This window comes from Vombatus ursinus, unplaced genomic scaffold, assembly GCF_900497805.2.
Source record: "Vombatus ursinus unplaced genomic scaffold, bare-nosed wombat genome assembly UNPS02014774.1, whole genome shotgun sequence".
Lineage (NCBI taxonomy): Eukaryota > Metazoa > Chordata > Mammalia > Diprotodontia > Vombatidae > Vombatus > Vombatus ursinus.
This window is the reverse complement of record NW_020954552.1, coordinates 22,129,569-22,145,344: the sequence shown is the minus strand read 5'-3', so window position 1 is coordinate 22,145,344 and position 15,776 is coordinate 22,129,569. Positions and strand designations below refer to the sequence as shown.

At 41.3% G+C, this 15,776-nt stretch overlaps 1 protein-coding gene across 1 annotated transcript in view; it reads right to left on the bottom strand.

The window, feature by feature from the left end:
• HEXB (hexosaminidase subunit beta) overlaps positions 1–12,743 on the bottom strand; it is a 31,013-nt gene extending 18,270 nt beyond the window's left edge. Inside the window, exons 1-4 of the mRNA XM_027864317.1 lie at positions 12,411–12,743; positions 9,429–9,577; positions 3,404–3,469; positions 416–462 (exon numbers count right to left, since the gene is read on the bottom strand). Coding sequence (XP_027720118.1) covers positions 416–462; positions 3,404–3,469; positions 9,429–9,577; positions 12,411–12,634 — 486 coding nt within the window. The 5' untranslated portion in view covers positions 12,635–12,743. The remainder of the gene's footprint in view (positions 1–415; positions 463–3,403; positions 3,470–9,428; positions 9,578–12,410) is intronic.
• Between the last annotated feature and the right edge of the window lie 3,033 nt (positions 12,744–15,776).

Below are 15,776 nucleotides of genomic sequence, written 5' to 3'. Positions count from 1 at the left end.
TGATCCCTTTTGCTAAGATGATAGATTATGAGAACTTACCATCTGAAGCATTACTTCATCCTAAGGGCCTCTGGACCCACACCTACCAGACTCCTTCCCCCTACATTGCCAACTGACTTGCAGATGCAACTTTATGGCCCCTGGGCCTTTTCATCTGCCCTTCTGCTATATCTTTGGGACATCTGTCCTGCAGCTGAAACTTCCTCTATATGTTGTCTGCCCCAATTAGAGTGTGGCTCCTTGGAAGCAGAGATGATCACCCCTTTTCCATCTGTATCACCAGCACTTAGCACATGTCACATAGGCATGCTTAATAAGTACTCTTTTCATTCATTCATTCATTCATTCATTCATTCATTCATTTATTCAATCATACTCAGCACTAGTTAAATCTACATATTATAGTCATACTCACAACCCCATAAGGATCCTTGTAAACTAACTGGCTGAAAGTTTCCAAACCTAGAAAATGCAAAATGCACAGCTTAATAAGCATATATAATTATAACATGACTGCTTAGACAATATAAGTCACATGGTTCAAATATTAGTCCAAAAGCAGGTAATATAATTCTCTATGCACACACAAAAATATACCTACTAAATAGACTTAAGTGTTTGCTTATTTCTAAAAGTTCACAGATCAAATTAGGGAAAAAAAACATACTCTAACCTCTATTGTCTCTAGATTTGTATTAAAATGGCTTTATGCCAGGGTGTCTACACCTATACTGCTTTGTTTACTTATAAATCCCAGAAGTTATAATTTTATAAATTTTCCCTACCCTACAAACCACAAACATAGAGCTAGTCTTTATGGCATTTAAGTTCAATTCCCTTTTACAGAAGAGCACTGAAGCATAGAGGGGTTTAATTTGCTTTCTAATGGTCAGTCAGCTAGTAAGTGCCACAGGTAGAATTTGAACCTGGAGCTTTCAAACTCCAAGTGTGGCACACTTTCATCCAACCTCTGACTGAAGGCTTCCCAGAAGCTCATTAGACTTTTGGAGAGCTCTACCAGGAAGTTTTCTGCTTAAATTAAGGCAAAATCTATCTCTCTGCAAATTCTAGATGTTGTTCCTCCTAATTCTGCCCTCTGAGTTCAAGCAAGTATAGGTCCAGTGCCTCCAAATCCAGTAGCTCCAAATCTACAATCTTATCCCTTGCATGGTGAGGGGGCATATTAAAAACCTCCTTTTTGGCTCAATTGAATATTAAGAAATTAATATTTCCCTAAAGTCCTTTTCCCTTTAGGAAAGTATATGAAGTAAAAAACGAAAGCTAAGGCTCCTGAAAATGGATTAAAGGTGCTAACCAAACTTAGAAGGAGAAATACTCAATACCTAGGTTTTTTTGTTTTTTTGGGGTTTTTTTTGCTTAGGTAGTTGGGGTTAAGTGACTTGCCCAGGGTCACACAGCTAGTAAGTGTCAAGAGTTTGGTCTGAGGCCAGATTTGAACTCAAGTCCTACCTGACTTCAGGGCCAGTGCTCTATCCACTGCGCCACCTAGCTGCCCCTCAATACCTAGTTTTAATCATAACCATCTCCCATACACTGAAGGGATGAAAGGTACAGCTGGTGGTATGCTGGTATGTGTTTAATAACTGACTCTCCAAAAAAAAAGTACTCAGTATACACTTTTAGGTCTAATACACATTATTAACATCTTCACCATCACTTTCTTAAAGTCTAGGCAGTCAACAAAATAAATCCAGGCTTAATTTGTAGCTGTTGTCAATTTCCAAGTTATAAATGCTTGCACTGAAAATTTAACAATCATCTGGCTCTGGCACACCCCTGGTATGTCCCCCCTAAGGGGAGTAGTACCCTCTTTCTCCATTTCTTGAAAGGATTAGGGGAGGTCTCTGATTACTTCTGGAGAGATCTTGAGGGGAATAGGCAAAGAGGAATGCAGTAATTTCGGGAAAGATAGTCATTACTGTTCACTACTGGAGGAGTGGAATGTTTACCTATCATTTTATCATATTGTAACATTTTTCCTTGTTGAAAATTCCTATAAATATTACTTCAAAATGTCCTGTGTTAGAGATATGTCCAGGGCATGATAGGACCCTGTGGGTCTGCACATTTTTCTCCACAAGCAGAACGATGCTTAAATTTAGAATAATAATAATAATAATAATAATAATAATAATAATAAATATATATAGTGTTTCTGGTTGACTTGTGCTTAAACCTAGAGTATAGCATTATTATTTTTTCTTCAATGGTAGTCCATCTCACAGGGCTACTGTGAAAAATGTGCTTTGTAAGCTGAAAGCTTACGATAATAGTACTGTTACTGCAATAACTATCATAGTAATAATGTTGTTACTATTTTAAATAGTAACTCCTAACTTAGAATAGTATAACTTACAACTTTTATAACTTATAAGGGAAGCTAAGCAGCACACTGGAGAGTGCTGGGCCTGGAGTCAGGAAGACTCCTCTTCATGAGTTCAAATGTGACCTCAGATACTTCCTAGCTGTGTAACCCTGGGGAAGTCACTTCACCCTGTTTACCTCAGTTTCCTCGGCTGTAAAATGAGCTGAAGAAGGAAATGGCAAACCACTACAGTATCTTTGCCAAGAAAACTCCAAGTGGGGTCACGAAGAGTCAGATGCAACTGACCGATTACTGAACAACAAACAATAACTTACAACTTAGAATAGTAACTATGAAATAAATAGTATCTCTTAGTTATATAAATAGGAGTTACTATTGATATTCAAGACACTTGAAGGAAGAGACGTCTCTTCCCAAAAGTCTCGTCTTTAGACTAGCCATCACACCAACTCTTCCAGCTAATCCTCACGTAGTACTATTTGAGTTCCCTCTCTAGCTTGCTCTCTTTACTCTAGACAAGCTCCTTCCTGTTTGTCTATGACCTCAAATATGGCCAGAATTAAACATGCTACTCTCGATACATTTTAACCAGCAGAGGACTATGATATTCCTCGTATACATTATGTTTCGATTTAGACCATACTAGATAGTTTGGCTGCTAGGCCACACTCTTCACCTGAAGCTTGTGGTTCACTAGAGCCCCCAAATCTTTTTTTTTTTTTTAAAGACTCACAGGATCATAGATACAGAGTTGGAAGGGGACCTTTGTGTTCCTCTAATCCAACTTCCTCATTTTATAGATGAGGAAACTGAGGTCCAAAGGAGTTGGAAGACTTGACCAAAGTCACACAATCAGTAAAAATGGCACAGCTGAGATTTGAACAGGAAACCCAGCAGATTTGTTCACTATATCATACTACCCCTCCCTGAGGTGTTTCTTACACAAACTCTTAACATTATTTGATCTCTCCTGACATTGTGGCAACTGCATATTTGTAAAGAATGCCCTGTATACTTCCAGCTAAGGAAATGATGAGAATTAAAGTGTTTACTCACCTCGTAAAGCACCCCAAACCTTCCTAGCTTCCAGCACTGCCACAGGCCAATGAACAACCAATTTATCTGCAGTCAAGAAAGATAGACTCTGTTAATCCTTCAGCAAAACAAGACAGAATGTTATTATGGCACAGTCTATATTTATATAATATTAAAAAATCCTACTGAGCTACGAATAGGTAATAGAGTTCTTACTATAGTTTAAGTCATATTTCTAATAGAATAAAAGAATAAGAAACCTGTATATCAGACTTATTTGATGGGCCTTAATTCATTATCAGAAAGTTAAGGTTCATTTTTTACCAAAAATATGACAGTAGGTACTATACTTCAATTGTAGACATTCCAGGGGCAAGGAACCTGGGGCCTCGAGGTCAGATATGGCCAAACTTCACAGTTTGGATTGTGCTTAAAACCTAGTCAAAGGGCTGCACTTGAGGACCTACAGGGCCACGTGTGGCCTCGAGGCCACAGGTTCTCCACCCCTGCATTAGACTGTTCAATGGGTCACCATGGCCAAAGAAAGTCAACCCCCATTGGTCAACGTTCTGATGAAGGGCCCCTCTGTGAACATTCTCCTACCCCTCATGTCCTGACCCATCAGGTCCCTCAGCTGTTCATCCCACTCCCCTGGCTGCAAGCTGGGTCTAGCCAAGCCTCTGCCTCTCTGCATTGTATGGATCTTATATGTAGACAGCTGTTTTCAATGGAATCTGAGCTCTTTGAAGGTGGGGGCTGTGTTTTTCTCCATCTTTGTATCCACAGCACTTAGTACCATACTTTGCACATAAATGCCTGTTGAGGAATTCAGTTTTCTCATCTGTAAAATGAACAGGTGAGACTAAAGGATCTCTCAGGGCCTGTCAGCCTCACATTTCTGCTGCTTCGAGCTTTCCCATTCCCAGGGCCAAGGTAAGTGAACTCAGCAGGTTCACTTTCCTTGCTTAAGACTGAGGCAGGTAAGGACAAGGTGATGGGTAGGACAAAAGAAATCTTTGGCTTGGAGCATGTAAGAGGTATACTCTGAGATTCTATCAATGGCAAAGCTGATCAGCTGATCAGGAGCTGGGCTCAGGGCCTCTGACTTTTCAAGTGGACACGTGTCCATGTGAGGAAGATGGTAACTAAATGGCATGGTAACAAGAGAAACTGTATACAATGACACTCATTAGAGATATCAGAGGCCAAAAAACACGAAAAGGAAAACAAAGAAAAATTACTTTGTGCAAAAGTAACATAGGTTATATGACTGCTGTTTATATAATCTGCTTACTAACGATACCTAATTACCACATAGCATAACAATTAATATACACCTGTAATTAGTGTCAAGTTCACTTCGTTGTTAGTTTTATTTGATTACCACAGTAAAACCTATAGCTCATATAGCATTGTTCTATGTAAGCAGCCGAGGCCCATAGGGATCCTGGTTGACTACCCACGTAGCATTTCACAGAATGAAAGGATGATGCTAGTATAGTGTTGAGAGCCGGTGGGTCCCTAGCTGACGTAGTGCACTTAGTCAGCTATCCCACCCAAGCCTTCGCTTGCATACTCACCCCATAGTCTTCGGACGTCTCCGGACCCTCCGAGGGTGGAGGGGAATGACTAGACAGAACACCCGAGTTGGCAGTTGGTAGCTTTATTGATTACATTTCCTGCTAAGCTTGCTCTGCTCGCTCCCCGCCCCAAGTTCTATATCTCCACCCCTCCTCGCTGCTCCCTTAATTCCCCTGAACTCCTCCCCCCTACGCCCGTGCTCCTCCTCCGTTCCTCCTTCGTAGGTGGAGCTCCGTCCTGTTACAGAGGCCCTCCCAGTGCCCATTCGACAGTTGGTAAGCGTCATGCGTCTCTGGGTAAGCCCAGGCGCTCCTGGGCAGGTAATAACCTCCAGGCGTCTCAACTCCCCTACAGGAGGCCAGAGGTCCAGAGCAGGGCCCTAACAGTATAGCAGCAACATCTCCATTGAGTCAGGGAAGAAACTTGATGGGCACAGGGAGAGAAGGCAAGTAGAGAAGAGGTATTAGTGTCAAATCCCTGGAGCATTAGAGCAGGTTGTGCTACATTGGGACCAAGGCCCCATTACAGCCCAATATGGGCTTACCAGAGGTCAAAAGGCCAAGCACAGCCTGATTAGCAAGAACTGACAGTCATGTGGCAATTTACTGTCACATTGTGGGTCAAGAGCAAGTATTTATGACACCTTTTATCTGTCAGAAGGCAGCAATCATGAGCTAATCTACTAAGCTGAAGATCAAAGCGTTTTCATTGGTACAATCTAGTACAAATTAGTTCCTATCCAGAGTCCAAAACTTAACTTAAGCAGCTATTTTAGACTCACAAATCCAGTTACTTAAAGCATCAGAAATTTGAGTCCAACTTATCATATTATCTGCATTAAGGTTGTATACAACTTAATCTCATTAAGTCTCAGGCTGTATGTGTATAGCAGACAGAAAATCTGGCTTGGAGTCATGAACACTTGAGCTCAAATCTCACCTCATATAATTACTATCTGTATGTATCTGCAAGCCAACCTCTCTAAGCCTCAGTTTTCTCATTTGTAAAATGGAGACAGCTTAATCTTCAAGGATGAAATGTAGCAATCACTGTCTAGCCTAGCTTCAGGAGGTCAAGCCATGAATAATATACAAAAATTTTTCATAATGTGTGTTATAAAATCCAACAAGTATGACTGGAATTTCAAATAGGTGAAGACTCAATGTTGTCTTAATGACTATCATTATCTCACATTTGGATTTCAAAACTAAGGACAAAAGGACACTGATGATGCAGCCAAACACTGTTGAATATTTCTCCCAAGCCCAGGTTATAGAACAGAAAAAGAAATAATTAGGGATCATTTGGATTTAAGGAGGTAGTTGTTAATTTTGTAGGTGTCTATCCTTTACAAAAAACCAACTCTGGACCTGAGTTTGAATCCTGACTGTGTCACCTACTGTCATGTGATAATGGGCAAGGTACTCTGGGTCTCAGTTTTGTCCTCTATAAAATGAGGGGGCTGGATTCGATGACCTCTGATGTACCTTCCAGTTCTAGATCCATGATTCTGTAGCACACTGTTGGCAGACCATGAAATGGTCCAATCATTCTGGCAAACAATTTGGAATGAAGTAAAAAAAAATTAACTAAAATATTCATGCCCTTGGACCTAGAGATCCCATCGATGGGCGTGTGCCCCAAAGTGGTAAAAGACAGAAGGAAAGGCCCTATTTACACCAAAGTTTTATCCCCATTGACTAGGGAATGGCTAAACAAACTGTGGTACATGTACACAATGCAATGTTACTTTGCCATAAGAAATACTGAATGTGAGGAATTCAGAGAAACAAGGCAATAAATATAAACTAATGCAAAGAGAAACAAGCAGAACTAGGAAAACAAGATACAATGACTACAGCAAAGTAAAACATTTTTTTAAAAAAACACACACACAAAAGAAGGAAACTGAACAACCAAGTCAGATTTCAGAAGAGATAAGGAAATCTCTTTCCCTTCTTTCACTGAAGACATTGGGATGAGGGAAGTGGGACTATTGGGATGGGATGTTACATATGCTAAAAGACACCTTAATGTACTGGTTGGTTCTGATGAACTATTTGTTTTTAATCTCTGTTATTAGGGAAGGCTTACTGTGGATGAGAGGAAGGAGTATGCCAGGAAATAAATGCCAAGTAAAATCAAAGGGCATCATAAAACTTTTGAAAAATCAATTGTTGCCGAGGCAGGGAAAGCCTCCCTTTGATTTATGAAGAGTCGGCAAGCAGCCACCTCATTAGATTGTTATTTTTCTAAGCTGTCAAGTATTTTTCCTTCTACCCTTTTGTAATAAATTTCATAACCCTCCTTTAATTTCTCTTCATAATTTTCTATAATCCTCACCAGTGTTATCCTTATCTCCTTACTTTCTCATTCTCAATCCCTTATATCTTCTAGGCTCCATCTGTGTTCATTTATTCTGACATACCCTCAGGGAAAACAAAAACAAAAAGATCTTTTCCCTAATTTCTTTGGCTCTAGCAGAACTTAAGTACTAGAAGGATGATTTTTTTTTTTTGCCATTCAGACCTGAGAATTCAACAGTATGCTAAACTTCCCACAGGGAAACTCCCTCTACTAGTAAAGTATAAAATTACCATTTATTAACTTACTTTATTTGTTATACTAATAGTATAAATTACTATTCTGTAAGACAATGAGAGTAGTAGTGACTTGTCCAGAGTCACCCAGGCTGTATGTGTCAGAGGCAGGGTTTAAGTACAGGTCTTCCTACTAGGCAGGCTCTCCATCCATTATTCCACTTTGTTTCTCTAAATAATGATGACAGGGAGAGGGGCAGGACCTGAGTAGATAGAAGGAACTCCCAGATGAGGCACCTTTTTTGGCAATATACAGCCTTAGAGAGTTCCCTAGGCCACTGAGCAGTTAAGTGACTTGCCCAGGATCATACAACCAGTATGTGTCAGAGATGAGAGATCATAAAATTTGGGGGTTGGAAGTAGTCATCCAGGTGAAGACCCATTTTACAGATGAATGAACTAAGACTCAGAAGAAAATAAATTACTTGTTCAAGTAGCAGACCCAGGACGATCTATAAACCCAGGTCTCTTAAATCCTCAGTCTTCTACTCTCCCCAGTAGATCAGTCTCCTTTCCTTGATAAATTAGAATCACAGATTTATATTGAGGTCATCTCATTCAAGCCCCTCAACAGATGAAGAAAATAATGCCCAAGAGACACAGGTGACTTGGTTATCTCGTGTCTTGTATGTTCAAGTTGCCTCCCTCTTAAAACGTAATTTCCTTCTTGGCAGAAATCGTTTTGCTTCGAATGTGTATGGATGCTGTTCAGCGTGTTATCTAGGAGGTAATACAGGTTTGAGAAATGCTTGTGCTGGCCCTGGAGTCAGAAGACCCGAGTTCAAATCTGGCCTCAGACTGTCTGTGGGACCCTGGGCAAGTCACTTAACCCTGACTGCCTCCAAAAAGAAAAGAAGGAAGGAAGGAAGGAAGAGAGAGAGAGAGAGAAAGACTTGTGGTATGTTAGATTTGTCCAAATGACTGCCAGACATTGTGCTAGGTGCTGGGGGTACCAATATGAAGAATGAAGCAATCCCTCCCTGACAGAAAATTATTTTTTTTTCAGCTTAAAAATCATAGTTTTTTTTTTTTAAAGAAATCAGACTTTATAAATGCTTATTTTCATGACAAAATTCTAGTAGGAAGCAATCTCTGAAATATGTAACACCTACGAACTCTCTAGATGTCACAAAAATAAAAATATTCTTGTTTTCTGTGGTAGTCTTTTATTATTCCTTTTTCTTTTTAGCTATTGATAACATAGTATGAGCAGCAAAGATTACACATCAGTAATGTAATGTGTTATAATTTTTCCCTTTGGAGCCTCATGTCATACAACTTAGGTTAACTGGATTATTGCTTCACCCTCTTCTTTACTATATAACAGCAATCCCCTTTACCCAGTGTATATAAAATCACTGCACTACATTAAATCTATATCTTATATATATCATTAGCAGCATTATATAAGTAAGGTTTTATCTAGGCTTTCCACAGTCACCATTTTCATGGTTAAACACTAATAAAATTACATTCTGATGGAAAGATATCAAATACATCTATAAGTATATAAACAGAATGAATACAAAGTGATTAAATATATAGTAGGTTAGGAGAGAGGGTACTAGTAGTTGAGGGAAATCACAGATATAAAAAAATAGCAAAGGGAGATTGAATTCAACCCACGTCCTTTGATGCCAAATATTAGGCCATGCTTACAGGAAGGAGAGTTCCTGTTCTTTCTCTTTTTCTTTCCTTGGCCCTTTGTCAATTGGATAATAAATCCATGAGGTGAAAGTAAACATTTCATACTCGTTCCCCTGGCAACGGGAAGACTTTCTGGTTTGGGAGTACATAATAGGTACTTTGAAAGACAAAGCCATTCCCAGGGATCTTATAAAGCTTGCATCAAATAAAATACTTACAAGATTCATCAGAAGTGCTGTTAGGGTAAGCATCACACTCTGAGTCAGCAGAGGTAATTGTGACATGAAGTTCTTGTAGCTGTGCTTCACCAGAAAACTTGAGATGATCATCTGGACTCATGAAATAGCCAAAAATGTACTCATGATAGCTGTGTTGAGAAATAAGTTTTAACAAGCACATTAAACAGTTTGCAGGCATATTTTAAATTTGTGAACACACAGAGTCATCAGTACCACAGGATTCACACTAGCCCCTTTCAAATTTGCCAGTTTGCTACTGGACCACCTTTTACTATTAGGAACCAAATCACTGGAGAACAGTTTTCACAAAAACATTATTCAATATTAAACATGAAAGAAGTAATAGATAAAAGGACTGAAACTATAAGCTCCTAGGCTATAAAAACAGGCAGCGAGGTGGTGCCATAGTGCACAGAGCACCAGGCTTGGAGTCAGGAAGACTCATCTTCCTGAATTCAAATCTGGCTTCAGACATTTACTAGGTGTGTGACCCTGAACAAGTCACTTGACCCTGTTTGCCTCAGTTTCCTCATCTGCAAAATGGGCTGGAAGGAAATGGCAAACCACTCCAGTATCTTTGCCAAGAAAACCCTAAATGGGATCACAAAGAGTCAGACATGACAATAACAAACAATAAAATAATGCACCACACTCTAAGCAGAAATTTTTTTGTCTTAGACAAATATTTGTTTGACTACCTGAATATGATTTATAACTTATTAATATTGAAAAAATAGCAATGCGGGTGCAGATTGTTTTATCAGCAGTTAGCTTGTGAATAGATAGACTGTAAATTAATTAGAAATACTTCATGGGTGAGATTATGAGGTAAATTCTCTAAGTCAGCAATGGAACCCTAGCTCCTCCTCTTTTTTTTTTTAATACTGCTACCATAGCTTACTCAGGTTTCAGTTCTTTGACTGTTACCTAAATTATAAATCATAGAATCAGAGATAGGTACCCAGAGGTCATTTCCAGTCCGTCTAATCCATGAAGCACAAACCTCTCTAACATTCTTGATAAGTGTTCAAACAATTATCTAAACTTCCCCAGAAGGCCTCCAATGATAGAAATCTCTCTCTTTTTTTTAAAGTATTCTGTAGATTTGGATCTGTTTATCATATTTTTAAAAATTTTCTTTTTTTGGCAATTGGGGTTAAATGATTTGCCCAGGGTCACACAGCTAGTAAGTGTCAAGTGTTTGCTCTGAGGCCACATTTGAACTCAGGTCCTCCTGACTTCAGGGCTGGTGCTCTATTCACTTCGCCACCTAGCTGCCCCCAATGATAGAAATCTCCCAACCTTCCTAAGCCCGCTATTTTTTTTTTTTTTTGAGTCAGGTCAATTAAAGGGAAGTTTTCCCTGAGCCAAAACTTGCTTTCCCTTCAACTCACTAGTTGGTGCTACCTGCTGGAGCCAAGTAAAATAATCCTATTTCCACATGCCAGCTCTTCAAATAGTGGGAGTTTCCTCCACATCAATATCGTTGTCTGTCATTATACCATTATTTTGATATTTCACCAATTTAATGTTTCTCTTAAGTATAACAAAATAGCAAAAGGCAGGTAGAAAGTGCAGTTAAATCAGTTAGAAACACAACGTGATAGAGTCTGTGCTGAACTCCCTTCTCTGATACTACACGGTTATAGACAAATTAGTTAATCTCTCTAAGTTTATTTACTCATCTAACAGTGTTCACAGATGTTTAGGTAAGGAAAGCCCTTTATGTCAGTGTAGCTATAGTAATATGCATTGCAACCCTATGTTTTTAAGTAATTCTCCGGTTCCCAAGGGAGCTGAAATCTAATAGTCAATTTCACTTTTTACCAAATCTTGGAGGTCTTCGTATTTTAGGAGACTAAAGCTTCCTTCCCCTCAGCAGCGTCTCACGCCTTTCAAAACTTACAGGTTTACACTAAATAAGAACTGCAGCAGTCATCTGATAGTCTCATGGAAGGAAAAAAAAAAAGACCGGCCTGTCCCAAAATACAGAAGCAGGAACACAATGAACCCCGAAGGACCCCTACTCAATTTTAGCATTCACAGGATCAGAGATTTAGAACTGTAAGTAACCTCAGAGGCCACGCAGGCCACCTCCTTCTACTGACGAGAAGAGGACATTTGACTGGCCCTCTGTCACACAGGTTAGGAAGCAGCAGCGCTGGCCCTTTGAACCCGGGTCTTCTGAATCCACCTGGAGTCTCCACTCTTTCTCACTATACTCAAAATGTGATGGGAATGAAGCTTCTTAACATACTTATCTACTGACAGAGTTTTGAAGGCCTTTCTCCCACTTGGCCCTTCCACTTATTTTAAAAAATCTTTCAAAAATGCTGTTGCTACTTACTTCACAGACATTATTTCTGGGCAGAACCAAGAGCCTGTGGTCTGCACAGGGGCCGTGCACTCAATCTAGCACCTCTCTCAGGGCCATCCCCAAAGGATGATGATTCCCACTTTTCAGGGCTCGTTCTCACTCTACCTACCCTCTCTCTCTTCTCAGGCCTAGCCATATCTTCGCAGTGACAACCTCCACACACTCCCTCGAAAACTCAAGTTTAAAAAAGGCTATTTGTCTTCACAGGATAACAACCTATCAGAGGTGGAGGGGACCTGGGAGCCCAACTAGTCCGGCGCCCTCATTTTACAGGGAAAGAAACAGAGATCACCCAGGTAAAGTGCCTAGTCCGAGATTAGGATCTCGGGTTGCCCCCGAGGATGTAAGTAGCAGAGACTTCGTGCCCTGAGCACCCTGCCTCAAAAACAAGCAGCCCTTCCCCCAATAGTTTTCTCTTTCAGGGGGGCAGTGGGAGAGGAATCCTACAAACTTCAGCCCGCAGAGGACGGGAGACAAAGTCCCTCAGAAAAAGGAGCATGGGCGGGGACCACCCCCTCATGCCCTCTCCAGCCTGCGGTCCCCCTTAGCCACGCCCTACCCAGAATGTGGTGGGGTGTTCTCACCGGCGGAAAGCCTCCTCCAAGAGAAAGCACCGAGGGCCCGCGGTAGAGTTGGGGCCGTGAGTGATCTCGAAGCTCTCGCGGGTGAGGTGCAGGAGATCCTCTGACAGATGCACGGACATGGGCAGGGGCCACAGAGCCGGGTGGCGGGCGGCAGAGGCCAGCGGGACCTGGGGGCCGAGCAGCAACAGCAGCATCACACAGCCGCACAGCACCTGGAGCGCCATGGCCAAGCCCCGATGTGCCCTGCAGACCCTCGGCTTCTTATCCTCAGTCCCTGCGGAAGCTGATGCCAAGGAGCCGCTCCAAAGGCCAACCCCTACTGCCCACCCCCAACTCAGCCTGGCACCGCCTCCCTCACGTGACCCATCTCGTGGCCTGCCGGCTAAAACGGGAAGCAGACCTTAGGGAGCAAATGGCTGTTTCAAGAAAGAGCTAGTGCAGATAAAAATCGAAGTGTTATCTGGGACTGCTTTTGGCGACGTATGTCTCCTCCACCCCCATGGGGAGGGTGGAGTAGGGCCTTCAATGCCTTGGGTGAAGAAGGATTGAATTCAGTACAATTCAACAGCAAGTCCCATCTTTTTCAAATGCTTGCTCCGTGACTTTGAGCAAATCATCCAACCGCTGTGTGACCCCGGGCAATTCTCTAAATCTATCCTTTGCATCAAAGGTGCTGATCTGCATTGCTTGAGTAAGACCCTCACGTGATGTTCCATACGTGATGAAATCATACATCTGGTTTAAAAATCATTGGCAAGGTACTGGATTAGGCACTGCGGATGTAAAGATTTGTTGAAGTTCCTTCACTAAGGGGCTTACGCAGCCAACTCTGCTGGAACCAGCTCATAGCGGCAAGCTGATTTTTAAATTTTCAGTGTGATCATTTTCCTTTTGCTTTTTGCTTTTTTTTGGTGAGGCAATTGGGGTTAAGTGACTTGCCCAGAGTCACACAGCTAGTGAGTGTTATGTGTTTGAGGCCGCATTTGAACTCAGGTTCTCCTGACTCCAGGATCGGTGCTGTATCCGCTGCACCACCTAGCTGCCCCCAGATCATTTTCACTTAGGCAATTTGTGAATGCTACAAATCCCTGCTTGATTTATTGTTTTGTCGATAGTCTAGAAAAGAAATGCAAAACAAACTTAAGTCTGTTGTTTACATTTTTTCCCCTCGGAGAGTCTGTTTTTAAGTATTTACCTGCAGATCTCTGCTTATATTCTGTGTTGAGTATGTGAAAAAAATTTATAATTTTCATATTAATTGATATGATATGTGTAATGACTATACTAATAATTTATTATTTTTTGGTGAGGCAATCAGGACTTGCTCAGGGTCACACAGTTGAGAAGTATCAAGTGTCTGAGGCCAGATTTGAGCTCAAGTCCTCCTGACTCCAAAGCCAGAGCACTATCCACTATGCCACCTAGCTGCCCCTAGACTAATAACTTCGTTTTCTCAAGGGCTGCCTCTTTGGCTTGGGAATCAGAGCTCACAATGCAGCTTAAAGTGATTAATCAAAACTCTGACTGCTCACAATCACTGGACCTTAAGTGAAGCGAATCACAGATTGCAGAACCTGTTCCTGTCACAGAACTCTGGTTCTTACTTTAGGGGAGGTGGTCACAACCCCCAAAGACTTGACTCCAGAATTATATTTGAGACTTAGGGATTTCTTGTGGGAAACAATTAAATGATTGTTTGCAATCCACCTTCCCTCCTCCTTTTCCAGTTGTGATTTAAGTATATAACTTGTGCTTTTACTTCAGCAAAGAGAACATTCCTCACTCTGAACTGATTAATTAAACTACTTGATTACAGGTACTCCCATCTCTAGGCCTGCTTTGTGCAGCTCTTGAGCACTCGCAGGTTGGAGACTGGCTCAGAAAAAATCCTGTTAATATTAATTGGTGTCAGAAGCTTTTAAGGGGAGGATGTAGGGTGAAGCCTTGAGCTCTTCAGCAAAGTGAGAAGGGACAGGCCACCACTGGATTTTTTCCCCCAGAAGTCCCAGCTTACTTGGCTGACAAGTCTAAGGCTCCCAAGTCTTGCTCCACTATTTCGGACCCAGCCTCTGATCGAGATTGTGAGAAATGCTCCAAGGCCCCTTTTCTTGAATTGAATGGTATTGGGACTGTGGATAGGAAAAGGAAGGTTTTTCTTCTTGGCCCATTTGTTAATGAAGTTATTTTATATTGTTTATATATTGTATATCGTGTATAAATATATTGTAGACAGCTATATCATCAATCATAGCAAAGAGTAGCAAGGATATCAGAAGGGTAATGTCTTGACTTGCACACTAATTGGATGTAAGTGAAGCAGAGCTATGCAAAGGCATCAGTCTCACTCTTAACTCCAGAGGCATCCAAGTCTAGTGGCAATGACTGGTGATGACCCAGGATTTGGCGGGTGGCCTTGGCTTTTCTAAATTAAGGTATTTTTGTGGAGTGAACCTTAAACAAGAGATTGCTGAATAATGGGGGCAGAGGGAGAATTTGGACATTAGTGGGGGGAACAAGGAGTATGATGTCTCCCCTTAATCAAGAGAGAAGCAACCAGCACTAGAGAGGGTGGCATGGCCAGTAGTAAATGGTCAATAAACATTTATTAATCACCTACTGTGTTCCAGCCACTGTGCCAAGTACTGCAGATACAAATAAGAAGAAGCTTGTGGGGAGAGGGGCGGCAGAGGGTACTCTGGAAGCAATATCTTCTGAAGAAAGCCAAGTTATTCTAAGTGTGTGAACAATAGGAGGAGATTTTTTTACCTCCATAGACAGTAACTGAATCGAAAAGCTTAGGGAAATACTTAGGACAATTAAGACCTGCCAACCTTCAGGGTCCTGTGATGATGGAGAGTGGTTTTGGTGTGGGTGACAGCTTATCAAACCCAGTAGAGCAAAGTGTGGAGGTGGCAGGGCATTTTAGCTGGAAGACTCTGCTTGGAAATACCTGGAGATGAGGACCCTGTATATTATACTGGATTCATACATGGCACCAGATGGCAGGGTATAAGCATACCCGGCAGAGTATACATTTGCTTTGAGGTCACACTCAGTTGCAGCAGTGAGTATCACTAAACCTACTGGGAGGCCCCAGTTGCAGCAGTGGTATCACTAAGCCTACTTCTAATTTTGTACTATATTTATCTATGTATGTGTTGTCATTACTACTAGACTGTACACTCTTTAGAGCAGAGACTTTGCCTTATTTATTGTTGCATTTCCCTCAGTATCTTGCACAAAGTTTTTTGATGAATGAAAATCTACTGTGAAATATTCTGCCTACCTCTGTACTCATATGAATGGTTAAAACTTTATTTCTCTAATCTAGCTAGGAGGCAGTTAGGTGGTGAGATAATACTAAAA